Source organism: Biomphalaria glabrata, chromosome 13 (genome assembly GCF_947242115.1).
Source record: "Biomphalaria glabrata chromosome 13, xgBioGlab47.1, whole genome shotgun sequence".
In the NCBI taxonomy this organism is placed as follows: Eukaryota; Metazoa; Mollusca; class Gastropoda; family Planorbidae; genus Biomphalaria; species Biomphalaria glabrata.
The window spans coordinates 7,601,054-7,615,088 of record NC_074723.1 but is presented as its reverse complement, the minus strand read 5'-3'; the positions used below and the strand labels follow the sequence as shown (position 1 = coordinate 7,615,088).

The following is a 14,035-nucleotide window of genomic DNA, read 5'->3' as shown; positions in this document are numbered from 1 at the left end:
TCTTGTGATATTTTTTGCGGACTTTAATCCCGGTTATGTAATTATTGTAAATGAGTACACGCATTTTTTTTATTTAATTACCAGTTAGCTGTATATGAAATAATAATAAAATAAAAATGTTTTTAACATATTGTAATTGAGTAGTCATTTATAAGAGCTTCTACATTGCCACGTCAAATAATACATGCAAATATGTCTACTTTAAATAATGTTGTTGTTTAAAGTGGAGTTATTGAGTGAAATAGTCACAATAATCATTTGAGTGTAACCATGGTGTAACCTTTAACCATATTTTGTTTTTGACGGGTGGGCGTGAGGTTACAAGGGCATTAACCCCAAAAAAATTTAAGCGACTTTGGAAGTATCTTGTATTCAGGGTTGTGTCCCTTAATACATTTTCTACTTTTATATTCCAACCGAGACAAAAAAAAAAGTTTCTAATGTATATAAATATAATATATAAATACATGATAGTCGGTAAGTTGGTGTTTTTCTTTCTATTACGTTATCCAGACATGTTTGACCCATCATTTGAAAGCCTTTAGACAAACAACTGTTTCTAGAAAGTACCACATATACTTTTCTGGAAGGTGATTTTAATAACTGTTTCATTATTTTTTTCTCTTCAATAAATGATATATTGACCTGAAGGCTTAATACTGACGTCTGAACAAGTTTAAGCTTATATTACAATAACATGATAAACTAAAGATTTCATCTAGCCATTTTCATTTTTTATCAGTATGAATGCCCTAAAAATCTATAGATACATGGCAGTTCAATGATTAGTAAAACGCTGTAGAAGGATAATTAGGTGTGTTCCATCACGAATTCACACTATGGCTAATTAATATATGCCAAATAGACCTGTGTATTGAGCACTCTGATGTACCGTAGTGAAAGATGATTCACCTACACTAGGCAGGAAAGAAAGCCGAGTAACTTCCATCTCCGACGCTCAAGACGGACACTTAAAATAAGGTGGCCAGATAAAAGAATCAACAAAGAAGTCATGAGAAGAGAATGTTGCCAGAAAATCAATGCTGTTACCAGCACACTATTTTTACTTGGCACAGTCTGCAAAAGAGCTGACAGCTCAGCAGCTAAACGCTGGCTAGAAGAAGAAGAAGAACCAGCCGATGTGAATTTAGGATTGGCCTCTTTAGTCACATGACAGGTTTCAAAATGGAAAAGATCGTACCTCGAGACGTAAAATGCAACAGAATAGAAAAATAGTTAAACGACAAAATAAGCCCTTGGCATTGGTTAAAAAAAGAGTTTTAAAAGTTGATCGTTGTGATAGCTCCATGACTCCAAGGTAAACTCTCGTTGACACAGACGGGTGAACTTTCCTTTATCTGATTCTCGGTTCTCCCACCCTGAGCCCTAAGATATCTAGAACAGTTTCGCTAGATCTATAATCTGCAAGCTTGCACATGCAAAACTAGGTTACTTCAGGAAATTACCTGATCGTAAACATGTCTATATATTTCCAAGAATTATAAATAATATAGGCCTTAATCTAGTTGAAGTCTACGCCTCTATGGAAGACTATATATGACCTACATTCATTTATCTTTTGTAATACAGGATATGAAAAAGTATATTTAAAAGCTATGAACATTTTGACTGATTTATTCTTTCAGATAGATTAAAATGTTGGTATCAACAAAAGTATGTGTTTGTTGACATGAAATTATTTGGTGTCGGCCTACTTGACATATAAACTGAATGCAATTTTAATAAGTTTACATAAAATTAGGGGAAAAAGTTGTTCACGATAGTGTCTGCTTGTGCGTGGTAAGTGTTACCAGAATTGTCTAAATTTCTGCCCCTTTTTTTGTTACTTTAGAAAAAAGACTTCAATGTTAATATGTCTGCTTCTACAGTATATATTAGTGGTTTAAAGCTCATTAATTATTTAAATATCGTTGGAAACAATGCAAAAAAGATGTCCAGCAGACAACAGCTTTATTTTCGTAATATGTAGCGAAATATGTAGGTCACAGCTGGCTCTAAGTTTACAAGTAAATGTGACTGCAATCCGTTTGATCTTTGGCTTTCAATACATTTACTACATTTTTACTTTCAAGCTTAAAACAAAAGAATTTTTTTTTGAAATTACTTTTGCATACGGCATCTTTCATGCTGTCGTCTGCTCACTACGCTATAGCCTAATCCCTTAGCAAAACAAAAAAAAAAGATAATTCAGCTCGTAATTTGAATTCAAGCTCTCTTAATAGGCAACCAAGCGTCTTGTTCCACTTAGCCACACATTACATATTTTCAGAACTCAGCAATTTTTTTTATGATTGAAATATCAATATGAATTCAATCTCTTTAGATCAATATCCTTTCATCAAAACTTAGATTCAATATCTGGTTAATGGCCAACCGAATCTGTCGGGTCACGGAATACGATTTTCTTACATGACGATAATGTGGGCTTAGTTTTTGAAATGAAAGAAAGGAGACATCATTTGCTAACAATGTCACGTGATATGGGAGTCCCTGGGAGCTATGGAATCATTGCAATGTTTCTATGCCAGGGACACAAAACAAGGAATTTTTTGAAAAGTGACCACGACACGAGAAGGTTTCTTGTGGTGAAGAGAGGTGACCACGACAAGAGAAGGTTTCTAGTGGTGAAGACATGTGACCACGACACGAGAAGGTTTCTAGTGGTGAAGACATGTGACCACGACAAGAAAAGGTTTCTAGTGGTGAAGACAGGTGACCATGACAAGAGAAAGTTTCTAGTGGTGAAGACATGTGACCACGACAAGAGAAGGTTTCTAGTGGTGAAGAGAGGTGTCCACGACAAGAGAAGATTTCTTGTGGTTAAGAGAGTTGACTACAAGAGAAGGTTTCTAGTGGTGAAGACAGGTGTTTACGACAAGAGAAGGTTTCTTGTTTTGAAGACATGTGACCACGACAAGAGAAGGTTTCTTGTGGTGAAGAGAGGTGACGCTAAAATAACGAACTGAGGATCCAGTTCTGAAGTCAAGGTAGAATAAGTATATAAAATACTTTAAAGAAAAAAACAATATCTCCTTTATACAACATTTAAAACGATTACTTTTCACTTAATAACTAATGAATGTTAGATTCATAAAAATTAAACATTTTTTTACCAGCCCTATTTTACCCCCACCCCCCCCACCCCACTCCCGAGAAAGAATCGAACCATAAATGTAGGCCAACTAGACTTTCTAATAGTCCAATGATCAAGACTTAGAAGACGATGCGCAAACTTTTCCTGAACATTAATTTATTCAACTCTTGAATGAATGCGGAACTACCCGAAGATATATGGTCCGTTTAATATAAACATTTTCTCGTTCTCTAGCCAAAATTAAATGTATTTCTTTTTATACATTCAAAAACTATAACGGTCAAACTAGAGTTTTCCAAGTGTAGCCAACGAGTTAGTAATTCTTTTCCCAACTTTAAACATCAACTGTCAAATTTCTAGGAAAATCGTGAGAGCCGTTTTCGAGAACCGTGTTCATGTTTTTCCCACCCACCCAGAAGTTTCCACGAAGGTACGAGTTTATTAGAGGCTTTGCTAAAAGGGTTGTGCCAGTGCCGGATATGATTAGGTAGGGGCTCTGGGCAAGAGTTTATTAGAGGCATTTCTAAAAGGATTGTCAGTTCCGGATATGATTAGGTAGGGGCTCTGTGCAAGAGTTTAGTGGAGGCTTTAATATAAATGCAGTTTCTAATAGTGATATTGAGCTATGTTTTTATGTTGTGTCTGTTGTATTTATGTGTATTTTTCTGTTGTGTTGTCTTTATATGAGAAAAGAGTCCTTGTAATCACAGCAAATTCCCTTAAGGATCAATGAAGCAGTCTTAGTCTTTGTCTAAAAGCATGCGATATTTGAGACTAAAAAAAAAGTACTTTTAATTTTACTTATTTCCTTATATTTAATATGCATATTTATAAATTATATATTTCTTAAATGTGGATGACTTCCTGTAAGTGTGAGAAGAGACCATGGGAAGCCGCATTCGTGTACTGTCGTAAATCCGACCCTGGATTTCGCTAGTCCAAACGCTATGGTCTGTTTCAAAGAAAAGAGAAACAAGCTAGGACAGAAACCAACTAATTTTTCCGCGTTGAATATTACCAGACTGTTAGATCCGTTAGAGATCTAGACTAGATATTTTATTTACTGGATATAATTTATCCAGCTTTATCAGTTGTTACTATCTACAACAGTGAAACCGATGCTGTATTTTATTTAAAAGTATGTCTATAATTAGTCTACATACATCTCGTGACCTGATTTGTGTGAAACAAATATTGAATCTATTAATAGCTCTTAGCTCAGTGTCACGATGTGTGTCGTGGTGCCGGGGATTTTACTTGAATTAAAATAGTTGAATAAATGACGATCTAGGATTCACAATAAAAGATTCTTTGTTAAAACACAACTCTGGAACTTTATTTAAATATAAAACGTAAGTACAGCTTATGTACAAGTTACAGATCAACAAGCACAAAAATATTACAAAGGCTTTAAGTCAGAGCTCTTAGAAAACGCGACTGTCTACTATGAAATTCTTTTATCGACTCCCCTCTTTCTACTCTCGTCAATTCTCTGGCGCTAACTCTTTTTTAAAAAATGTCTTTATTTATTTTCAAATCAACCAATAGATTTGCAACATCGTAATTACGTCTCGGGTAAAACCTGAGGCGCTGTCAGGGATCTAGATTTGTGGGGTAATTCCTGAGGCTCAGTCAAGGGTTTATATTTCTATTTACACACAAGCTTTTAAATGTGAAATATACAAATAAATCTATAATGGCATCTGTGACACTCAGCAAAATCTCAAGAAGTGTAAAAAAAAACCTAGAAAGAATAGACCTACTTAGATCCATTGAACTTAGACTCGACATTTATTGACGACGGTCAATTTTCTACTTTGGCCTATATAGCAACTTAAACAAAAATATTATCGCATGTACACTTACTACTGATGTCAAGAAATAACGCCTATAATTACTATAATAAATAAAGGATTTTTTTAAGCAGACTTCATGACTGTATATCTTTCTATCGCTATTCACAGCCACAGTATTCAGTGTTAACATCTATACTCTGCAATGTTGCAATGTCACATTCTCCTGTCCCTTTGTCTATTGGAAAGTTGGGGCACTACACTTGATCTGTCGACCGTATCTCTCCATTCCTCTCTTTTGCCAGTATTAGAGCCTTTTCCACAGAAAAACCTGTCCGTTCTTTGATGTTTTCCTTCCAACACTTTTTCTGTCTGTCTCTCCTTCTTTTACCTGGTTTTGAACCCAGCAGAAAAGTCTTCTTTGTGAGCCATTTTTAACGACACAATAAAATGAAATGCAAATATAATTTTGTAAAAAAAAAACATTTGGTGCTAAAATGAGGTTCAGAGGCGCGGTGTCATACCAGGGCCACAAATATTTGTACGATGGCAAAAGATTCTCTTTATCACGGGGCACCCCTAAGACGTGGAGCATGTGGCGTTTGCCCCACCCGCCACCCCCCGATGCCGCCACTGTGTGATAACTTGCGGTTATCAGTTATTTAATGATGTGTTAAATTTAGAGTTATAAGCTTGTTGTTCTTGAACCTACGTGTCACCATGGGAGCGGTAAAAGTGCAAGACCATGTACTGTAAGCCTCTAAAAGTCTCAACATCGATTACTTGGTTACCATAATAACGTGTTTGGTCATTGTCGTTGAAAGCGATGCTATACATCAAATAACAAAACAACGTCTTTCCTGTACTGTCGCTATATTTACATGTCCTAATTATGATGTTTTGATTCTTGATTTTTGTCTGACGTCTCTTTTCTTTAAAAGAAAAACATAAAAGTTTCAAAGGTATACTGTTGTTGTTTTTTTAGTTCAGTGATGACAAACATGTTTCAGTCCCGCGGGTCATAGGTCACGGGTCACATTCACGGGTCACGGACTGCATCAGCTCACCAAACGGATGAGTCAAAAGGAACTGTCTCTGCAGCTTCATTAGGCACTGTGGACAGAACTTTCAAGAGGCCGGATAGCTTGGTCTCAAAGGCCGGATAATACCCGCGGACCTTAGTTTTGGGGCATCACTGATAAGCCTGGCGAAAAGTTCCTTGTGTCAGAAAGTCGACCCCGACAGGCAAGGTTTATGCCTGCGCTGGATGTGGCAAAATATGTAGACCACAGCAAGTACTGTATAGTCAGATGAAATACTACACTCCTCCTTATCGTCGGACTAGAAGACAAACCTTAGTATCGGAAATTTACTGTTGTTTCTGGAAATGTCAACATATTGTTTATACTATTTAAACAACCTTGACATTGACACTATATATTGAGGAACAGTCATCTTATGTCAATCTAAGACTATGTATCTTCAAAAAATAACCAATGAAATAGGCCCCCCAGTGTCGTCGCTACCATGTTGCGAAGGGGTTTATTTCGCTCGGGCCCATGACTTTTAGGCACCCTTTGATAAAAAAAAAAGATTAACAATAACTATAAGAATTTAAATGTATCTGATTTATATTAAGTATTAATTGTTTATATCAAATATTAGTTGTTTAAAGAAGATAATTTATAGGATGTAAAATAACATTAAAATAAAATTGTAAAAGTTAGTCCTTCCCTTCACCTATCTCTCGGACACCACACATGATCTGTCAACCATCTTTCTCCATTCCTCTTTCAATGTCTTTGATACAATCTCTCTCAATACCAGACCCGTCCATTCTTTTATGTTGTCTTCCCATCGCTTTCTTTTTCTGCCTCTCCTTTTTTTCCTGGTATTGTTCTCTGAAGAGGTCTGAGCGAGCCCTGAGGACCTTGTCAAACGGCCATAACGTTTCAGCTAGCACCTGCGTTTAAATGCAACGTCGTTAATGTTACTGACGTTACCGGTGAATTGATTCGGTTTTTGTTACACCCAAACAATGGGACCATCATATTCTTGAACCCGGATCCCTATTTACTTTGCTACGCTACTGTGTGTCCTATATCTCTGGCACCCTGAGGACATTAGTTGTGCATGCTTTGAGAAACCTCATCGTAATTAAAAAGCGATAAAGGTTGAATTATAATAGTGCACATAATTTATTTTCTTACAATGTATAATTATAGACTAGATATATTCCGGGTGTAGCTCGTATCGAGTCCTAGCACTGACTCATGTCAGGCATGCCATATCTGGAAACATTGGAAACATTATTTTTTCCAGATAACTTTCTTTGGTTCCATGGTCTACTTCTGTATTGATCTTTTCAAATATTCTATTGCATATAGTCGACATGTAGATGTAATGCTGTGTGGTACTAAACTATAGTCTTATGTAGCTTTGAAAAAACTTGATAACTCTATTTTTTTTTTTTATTTGAAATGATTTTTTTGTAAAGCCAAGAGCATTACGTGGGGTCACACAGTCGATTCTGTGCTGATTATTTTCGTATTTTGTTTTATATTCTATAAAAGCTATCGTTTACTTTTTCTGCTAATTACATCTTAATATTTGATTTTGAGATCACTGTGTTAGATACATTAATTAAAACAAATGTAAACTAATGTTACACTGCTCTGTTTACTTTCTGGTTTAACTCAATACTGTTTAGCTAGGGTCAACAGTTCAACAGTAAACAAACATTGGATTGAAACACATCGTCTGGTTCATCATAATAACTCTATGAGACACGCTTTGGTCAAGAATGGCCAGTGGCCTTGCTATCATGTGTATAACAGTTGAAATTATCCTGCGTGATTCTTGAGCATTGCCTGAACAAGCCAGGTAACACTAATATTTGGACTCCATCAGAAGCTTTAACCGTTGGCCAAAGAAACAGATGAACTTAACATTATTTGTCCCATAGATCGCAAGTGAAGGTCTAAAAGGGGGAAATTTTAATATCAGAAGATATATCGGATTCAGTAGACTGAGGCGGTAAGCTATGTTTTTTCTCCTAATTTCATTTTACTTTTATGAGATTGTGTAGAATGTTGATATCTTTGGGGAATTCTCGTCAATTGAGGCAAATCTTTAAATAACTAGTGTATAGAGTCGAGACCAATAGTTATAGAAAGCACAGATACTAACCTGCTACGCACCAGTGTTGTGGTCTTCTATTGGCTTCTATAACTATAGGGTTAGGGTTAGGCTTTGTATTTTGAAAAGCCTATAAATAGCATTTGTGCATCGTAGAATCAAATGTCTAGGCTCTTCGATTTATAGCACTAGATTTAAATAATGTGTATTTATGTGGGCAGTATTAAGTTAGCCACATCCATCTTTCAATATAGCGTCCTTGACATTGTCAATTACGTCCATTTATTTCAAAAGCTCTCTCTCTCTCTCTCTCTCTCTCTTTTCTCTCATCCTCTCGCTTTCTCCGTCAAAACTTCTCCGCCTCTGTCAGGTTCCTTTCTTGGCTCACTAGGGAGGGCGATTACTGTGGATCGATTTGATAACGCAAATATTTCTAAAGGAATCCAGAACAACTTTATCCTTCAAGAAATAAGTTTATCCGTACTAACTAACAAACATACGTTCTCTTGATGATAACAACTGACTTCTTTCTTTCTCTCTGGCTGCCTGGTCGTGCGGTTTGCGCGCTGGACTGTCGTTTAATACCTGGGGATATAAACAAAGGGATATAACTCTTTAATGCCAAAATAGCAGCAATGAAATAACACATTCACTCTCGCCATACCTGCCCCTGACAATCTCTCTCTCTCTCTAACTCTCTCTCTCTCTCTCTCTCTCTCTCTTCCTACACTTTCTTTTAAGTTCCATTGAATCGCCGCTACATTTCTCCTCATCACTTTCTCTTCCTTAATGCGTATTTCATTGTTTCAAAAGCTGTTTTTTAAATATAGAACCGGATCTTACAAATCAATGTCAGCAAAACCACAGAGAATTTTATACATAGCGGAAAAACTATAAATAGCTAGCTTTTTTTTGGCGTATCCGGTATACAGAATAAAGGAATTATTAAACCATGGTTTTTTGTTTACATTTTACTTTCATTTTGTACACTTTTAAGCACTACAGAATCACATTTTCAAAAGATTCTGTTTGTAGCATAAAAAAAAAATTTACAGCGGTGAGGACTTTTAATATAATTATTAAATAGTCAAAACCAAAAGGTCAACTAAATAGCCAACCCTAACCCTGATCAAGAAGATTTGATTCCAAGATCAAATGTCACACATTATGATGTTGCTCTTAATTACTAATGAATGTTCAAGAAAAAGAAAAGGTAAATTTTTATCCCGTCCCAGTTCACACCTTCCACCACCCAAAAAATAAAAAATATCCCGACAAAGCTTTAAATGTTTTGAGAGTGAATAGTATGTGTTGCACATCATTTAGTTATATAAACATCTCTACGGGTACACGTTCCGTAGTAGAGTTATCTTTTCTTAACTTCTTTGTCTGATTCAAAAATGCCAGTGTCCAAATAGCATAATGAACAAGAGAGCTCACTTCAACACGTTTTAATTATTTGTTTCAGAGAATGGAAAGTATGAATCTTGCAATTCTGTTCGTTTCTCAACTTGTCATAGCGTCTTCTAGCTCGCCAGACCATGGTTACAAATCGACGTGTGATCCGGGGATACCTTCTAGAGTTCCAGATCACTCAGAGGCCAAGCTCTGGGCCGACCGCTTCTATCCAAGCTGTGAGGAGGGCCAGTACCTGGTGTCTGATACCTGTGTTACCTGTGAGGATGGCACTTTCATGACAAAAAAGATGGCAGGCGATCGAACACACCAGAAGTGCTTGAAATGTAGTGAACCTGGAATGGTAAGCCTCAGTGAAAAATGAACTTTTTTGTTTAAAGAGGTCAACCATTTCTGTTGTTCACTTATTACGAATGGGTGGATCATGTGGAAATCTAAAACTTTTTTTTCATTAATGGATGAAATGGTCGAATAAATAGAAATGTTATCTAGTCTTGTACGCTTCAGATCTAAGCATTCTAGTTGACCGACCTCAGTCGTAGAGCGATTACTTTTCACCTTGTAGAGCCCATTCTTTTGTAAGGCTTTGTCTGAGATGCGAGTCCGGTCATTAGCTATTTTTTGAAACTCTTTTGATATAAATACATTTCATTTTATAATATATCATAATAAATATTTGTTTATATATTATTTTACTGTTGTAGTGAGTTCAATGAAAAGAGCAAAGTTCAAATATTTTTTTCCTTAATATAATATAAGATGTGGTGGCTGAGTGGTCAAGTGCCTTGCTTTAGAACTGAGGGCCCCTGGTTCAAATTTCGGTAAAGACTGTGATTTTAAATTTTGGGATTTTTTTAACACCCCTGAGACAACACAACTTTAAGCGATAACTGATATTAGTTGGTTAAAGTAAAGAAGGTTGGTCGTTGTATTGTCCACATATCACCCTTGTTAACCGTCAGCCATAGAATCATATAGACCTAGAGCCTAGAGATCGCAAGGTCTGAAAGTGGGGTACTTACTTTTTTTTAACTACAGAAGGCCTACAAAGTGACGTCTAAACCTTTGATTTTTTGTGTGTAAATACTTTCAGACCTGCTTGTTAATTTATTCACAGTATGAGATCATCGCAGAGCAATGCACAAGAACCAGAGATGCTAAAATTATGTGCGAAGACGGATTCTACCGTCTGGAAGAGCCCGGCATTCCCTGCAGGTCTAGCTGTGTGCGGTGCGATGTGTGCGGCGTGGGTAGGAACATGTTCAAGAACTTCGAAGGACGAGAGTGTGGCGGCTACAAGAACACCATCTGCTGCGCATACCCAGACACAGTCGTGGTTGATGACCAGTGCGTGAATGTGACCACCGTCTCCTCGTCTACCACCACAAACACTACAACCACAACGACCTCAGAGAGTCCGTCGTTTATATGGCGAGAACCAATGCAAGCTCAGTTTGTGGCTGTAGGCGCTGTCAAGGGAGACGCGTCAGATTTGAAAACTGACAGGTTTTATTTTGTGTGTGCATTCAATAGTTTAATTCTAGTCCTTGTATTTAAAGTATTTCATTAACATTACTATGTATTAGCTTTTCAATAAATGTATTGTACTACGAGACGCAGTGGAATTAGTAATCTCTGTAATCTTAGTCATAGATTTATATATGTGAATTTACAAATCCTGTAACTCTGCCTTTCCTAATGAGGCTCAGTAAAAGTGGCCAAGAAGGATTGTAGGAGTCAGTTTTAGAGATTGGGTCACAAAGAAATTCTATGCCAAACTGGCACTCGACCTCTTAATGAGGTTGTGACCTAGCATCGCATGAGGTTTGCGGGACATGACCTCCGACAGAATAAATCACGCAACCCAAAGAATTGCAATGACATACAGGCTGATACGAGGAAAGCGCAAAAAGGGACATCCTCGTCAAACTTGGCGCCTCACTTTTATGGTGGAACTCAGAGCAGTGGATAACAGCTGGGAAGAGGAGGCTGTAGGTGTTGACAGGGACCGATCTCCAGGGATACAGCTTAATGTTTAATGCGCTGAACATCGCAGAAGTCTAAGTAAGCAAGGGGAAAAAATACATTTCTTGCCAAGCCTTTAAAAGTCGAATCCATTTCCCCCCTAATTGACTCCTCCCCCTTCTTGAAACATTATTAGATAATTAGTTTAGACACACAGAGCAAATCTAATTATGTCGCCACAATCAGTAGCCAATGTCAAAACACATTTTTTACAATTAATATTATCTCCCATTTTCCAAAGTCTAAAGGAAAGATAACTGAGACACCATTTCAGAAATGATTAGACAACTTTCCAGAGTCTCATTTGTTTCAAGTCGTCTGGGATTTGATGTTTGTCAGACCAGTCCACTCTGGAAAAGCGTTCACACTTTTTTTTTTTTTTTTTTTGTTAACACTATTTTCTTGTCACCTGATATTCTAATGGAAATAAAAAATATGGCACAATCATCGGTAGCAGGAATTGTGGGGAGCCGGGACTTTCCCATGGGAAATCTGGATTGGATACGAAATGATTTTTAAAAAAAAGACGCATATTTTTTTAATTGCAACCAAGTATTTTAAGTTGCTGTATTGTTTGTACATAAAGTAAAAATGGATTATTATTATTTAAAAAAAAAAAAATTTTAAATTTTCTTTAAAATGCTCTATTTTCTCTATCACTGTGTGTTTTTTTAACTGTAAAAATATTCGCTAGTTCATACACCATGAAAACTAATGTTTTCTTTTTCAATATATCTTTATTTAAATAAAATCACATATGTCGGTCGTAATATTACAAATACATTAATAACAGTCTCATCTACTTTGGCGCGGCATGGTTTGTTATGAGTGGCCATTTGGTCTGCTCATCTTACCCAAAGTTATCAACAACCTTAGTCAGATACTGTATGAACATGCGATGTGTATATTCAGTATACTACTGTAAGAGTAAGTGATACGTAAATAGTGAAATACCTTGAAATAAGATTATCTTGTGCATTTAAAGGTTAATTCAACGCTCAGTGTCTAAGATCCATAAGCAGTGACTTGGTTAGAGTACAGCGCCCTCTGCCCCATGGTCACGCCAGTCATTAATTTGTCCTTGTCATACAGTCATCCTGTTGCGCATAGCGAGGTATCTATTAATACAACGACAACCACCAATTATGAAGCCGCTCACTAATAGTAATATTGGTTTAACCTATATACATAATTTGTGATTATATTCTTGATTTAAAATTGTGGTGTTACTCTCTTTGGCGTTTGAAATAAAGAATTCCTAATATCTATTCTTGCATTTGTTCCTTGCTTTATTCATTTGAAAATTAAATCGATTCCCTTGAGAATAATTTGCTCAATGTTGTCATTAAAACTGAAGTCTCAATCAAAACATCTAATTTGGCATCATAAACTGCTAGAGTTGCTTTTAGTTATAGTTTTATCTTCTTATTTTATATAATACAGACGTTACTTAAAAAAAAGAAGATAATTACGTCCTATGCATCTAGACATGCATGTTAACCAATAACTAAAATTCTGCTGGCTGGTTCAGGCAACTCATTCCATGCTCTAATAGCACTAGGGAGAAGGAGCATTTGTAGACATTTTTTCTAGCATATGGAATGAGAAATGTGCCTTTATTTTTATGTATTTCTGAGTATTTTATTAGATTTGTGTTTTTGTATTTGAAGATTATGGTTCAGTGTTTTATGTATAATTGCTACTTTACTTTTGCGTCTTTTATCTTGTTGATGTCTAAGAGCTGAGCCGAAGGCTCTTCGAGCTCTAAGTTTGAAAAAAAACCTGTTTGGACGCCAAACAGTAAAAAAAAAACAAACCTGTGTGAACACACAGTTCTGTTTGGGAGAGACCCTAGACAATGCCTATGTAAGGCATTGCTGTTGACCGATGCGTTCAGCCCCCGACACGTGGACTAGAGACACGGCCGAAGGCCGAGAATGCACCGGGGACTTCTGCCATTTTCCTTCAATGTACCAAGCTAACTGTGCGGGATCCGCCATTTATGTAACGGTCCCTTTGAGGAACAGCGCATGGATTGGTGACGTGTTTGTGGGGACTTTATTACAACCCCGCCCGTGCAATGGGTGGACTCTCGTCTACCCGTGGGCATCCCCACGGGAGTCCTGTGTTGCTACCCATTTAGCCTAGCCAATTCCTCAAATGGCCGTTTCCACGCGGGCGCCACGATGAGGCAGGGCAACGTGCCCGCGCGTCTTTTATCTTGAAGGCTTTCTAGATTTAGTGAATTTACTAAAGGTGTTACGCTAGTCAAATATGAATATTCGTTAGTAATAAATCTTATTGCTCTATTTTGTGTCTGTTCCTGTTTCTTAATGTTTACTTGAGTTGTGAGGTCACAAACATAGGATTATTATTATATTATTGGCATAACCAAAGTTAAATAACATTCTAGTTTTATAATAATAATCTGTATTATCCATAGGTACATTTATCTTACAATTTGTGCATTACAGGGGGGCGCAGTGGCTGAGTGGTTAAGCGCTCGACTTCCGAACCTGGGGTCCTGGTTTCGAATCTCGGTGAAGAC

The 14,035-nt window shown here is 36.8% G+C and overlaps 1 protein-coding gene across 4 annotated transcripts; it reads left to right on the top strand.

Annotated features, from left to right (window-relative positions):
* Window positions 1-1,538: 1,538 nt before the first annotated feature.
* LOC106056053 (tumor necrosis factor receptor superfamily member 16-like) lies at window positions 1,539-12,755 on the top strand. 4 transcript variants are annotated; one of them, XM_056007786.1, is made up of 4 exons: window positions 1,540-1,800; window positions 7,619-7,944; window positions 9,515-9,805; window positions 10,580-12,755. In XM_056007786.1, the coding sequence occupies exons 3-4, from the start codon at window positions 9,518-9,520 to the stop codon at window positions 11,030-11,032; spliced, it is 741 nt and encodes a 246-aa protein (XP_055863761.1). In that variant the 5' UTR covers window positions 1,540-1,800; window positions 7,619-7,944; window positions 9,515-9,517; the 3' UTR covers window positions 11,033-12,755. The 4 variants fall into 4 exon arrangements, with proteins under 4 accessions (XP_055863764.1, XP_055863761.1, XP_055863763.1 ...); XM_056007788.1 differs by lacking the exon at window positions 1,540-1,800 and adding an exon at window positions 4,335-4,467; XM_056007787.1 differs by lacking the exon at window positions 1,540-1,800 and adding an exon at window positions 7,275-7,418.
* Window positions 12,756-14,035: the final 1,280 nt, after the last annotated feature.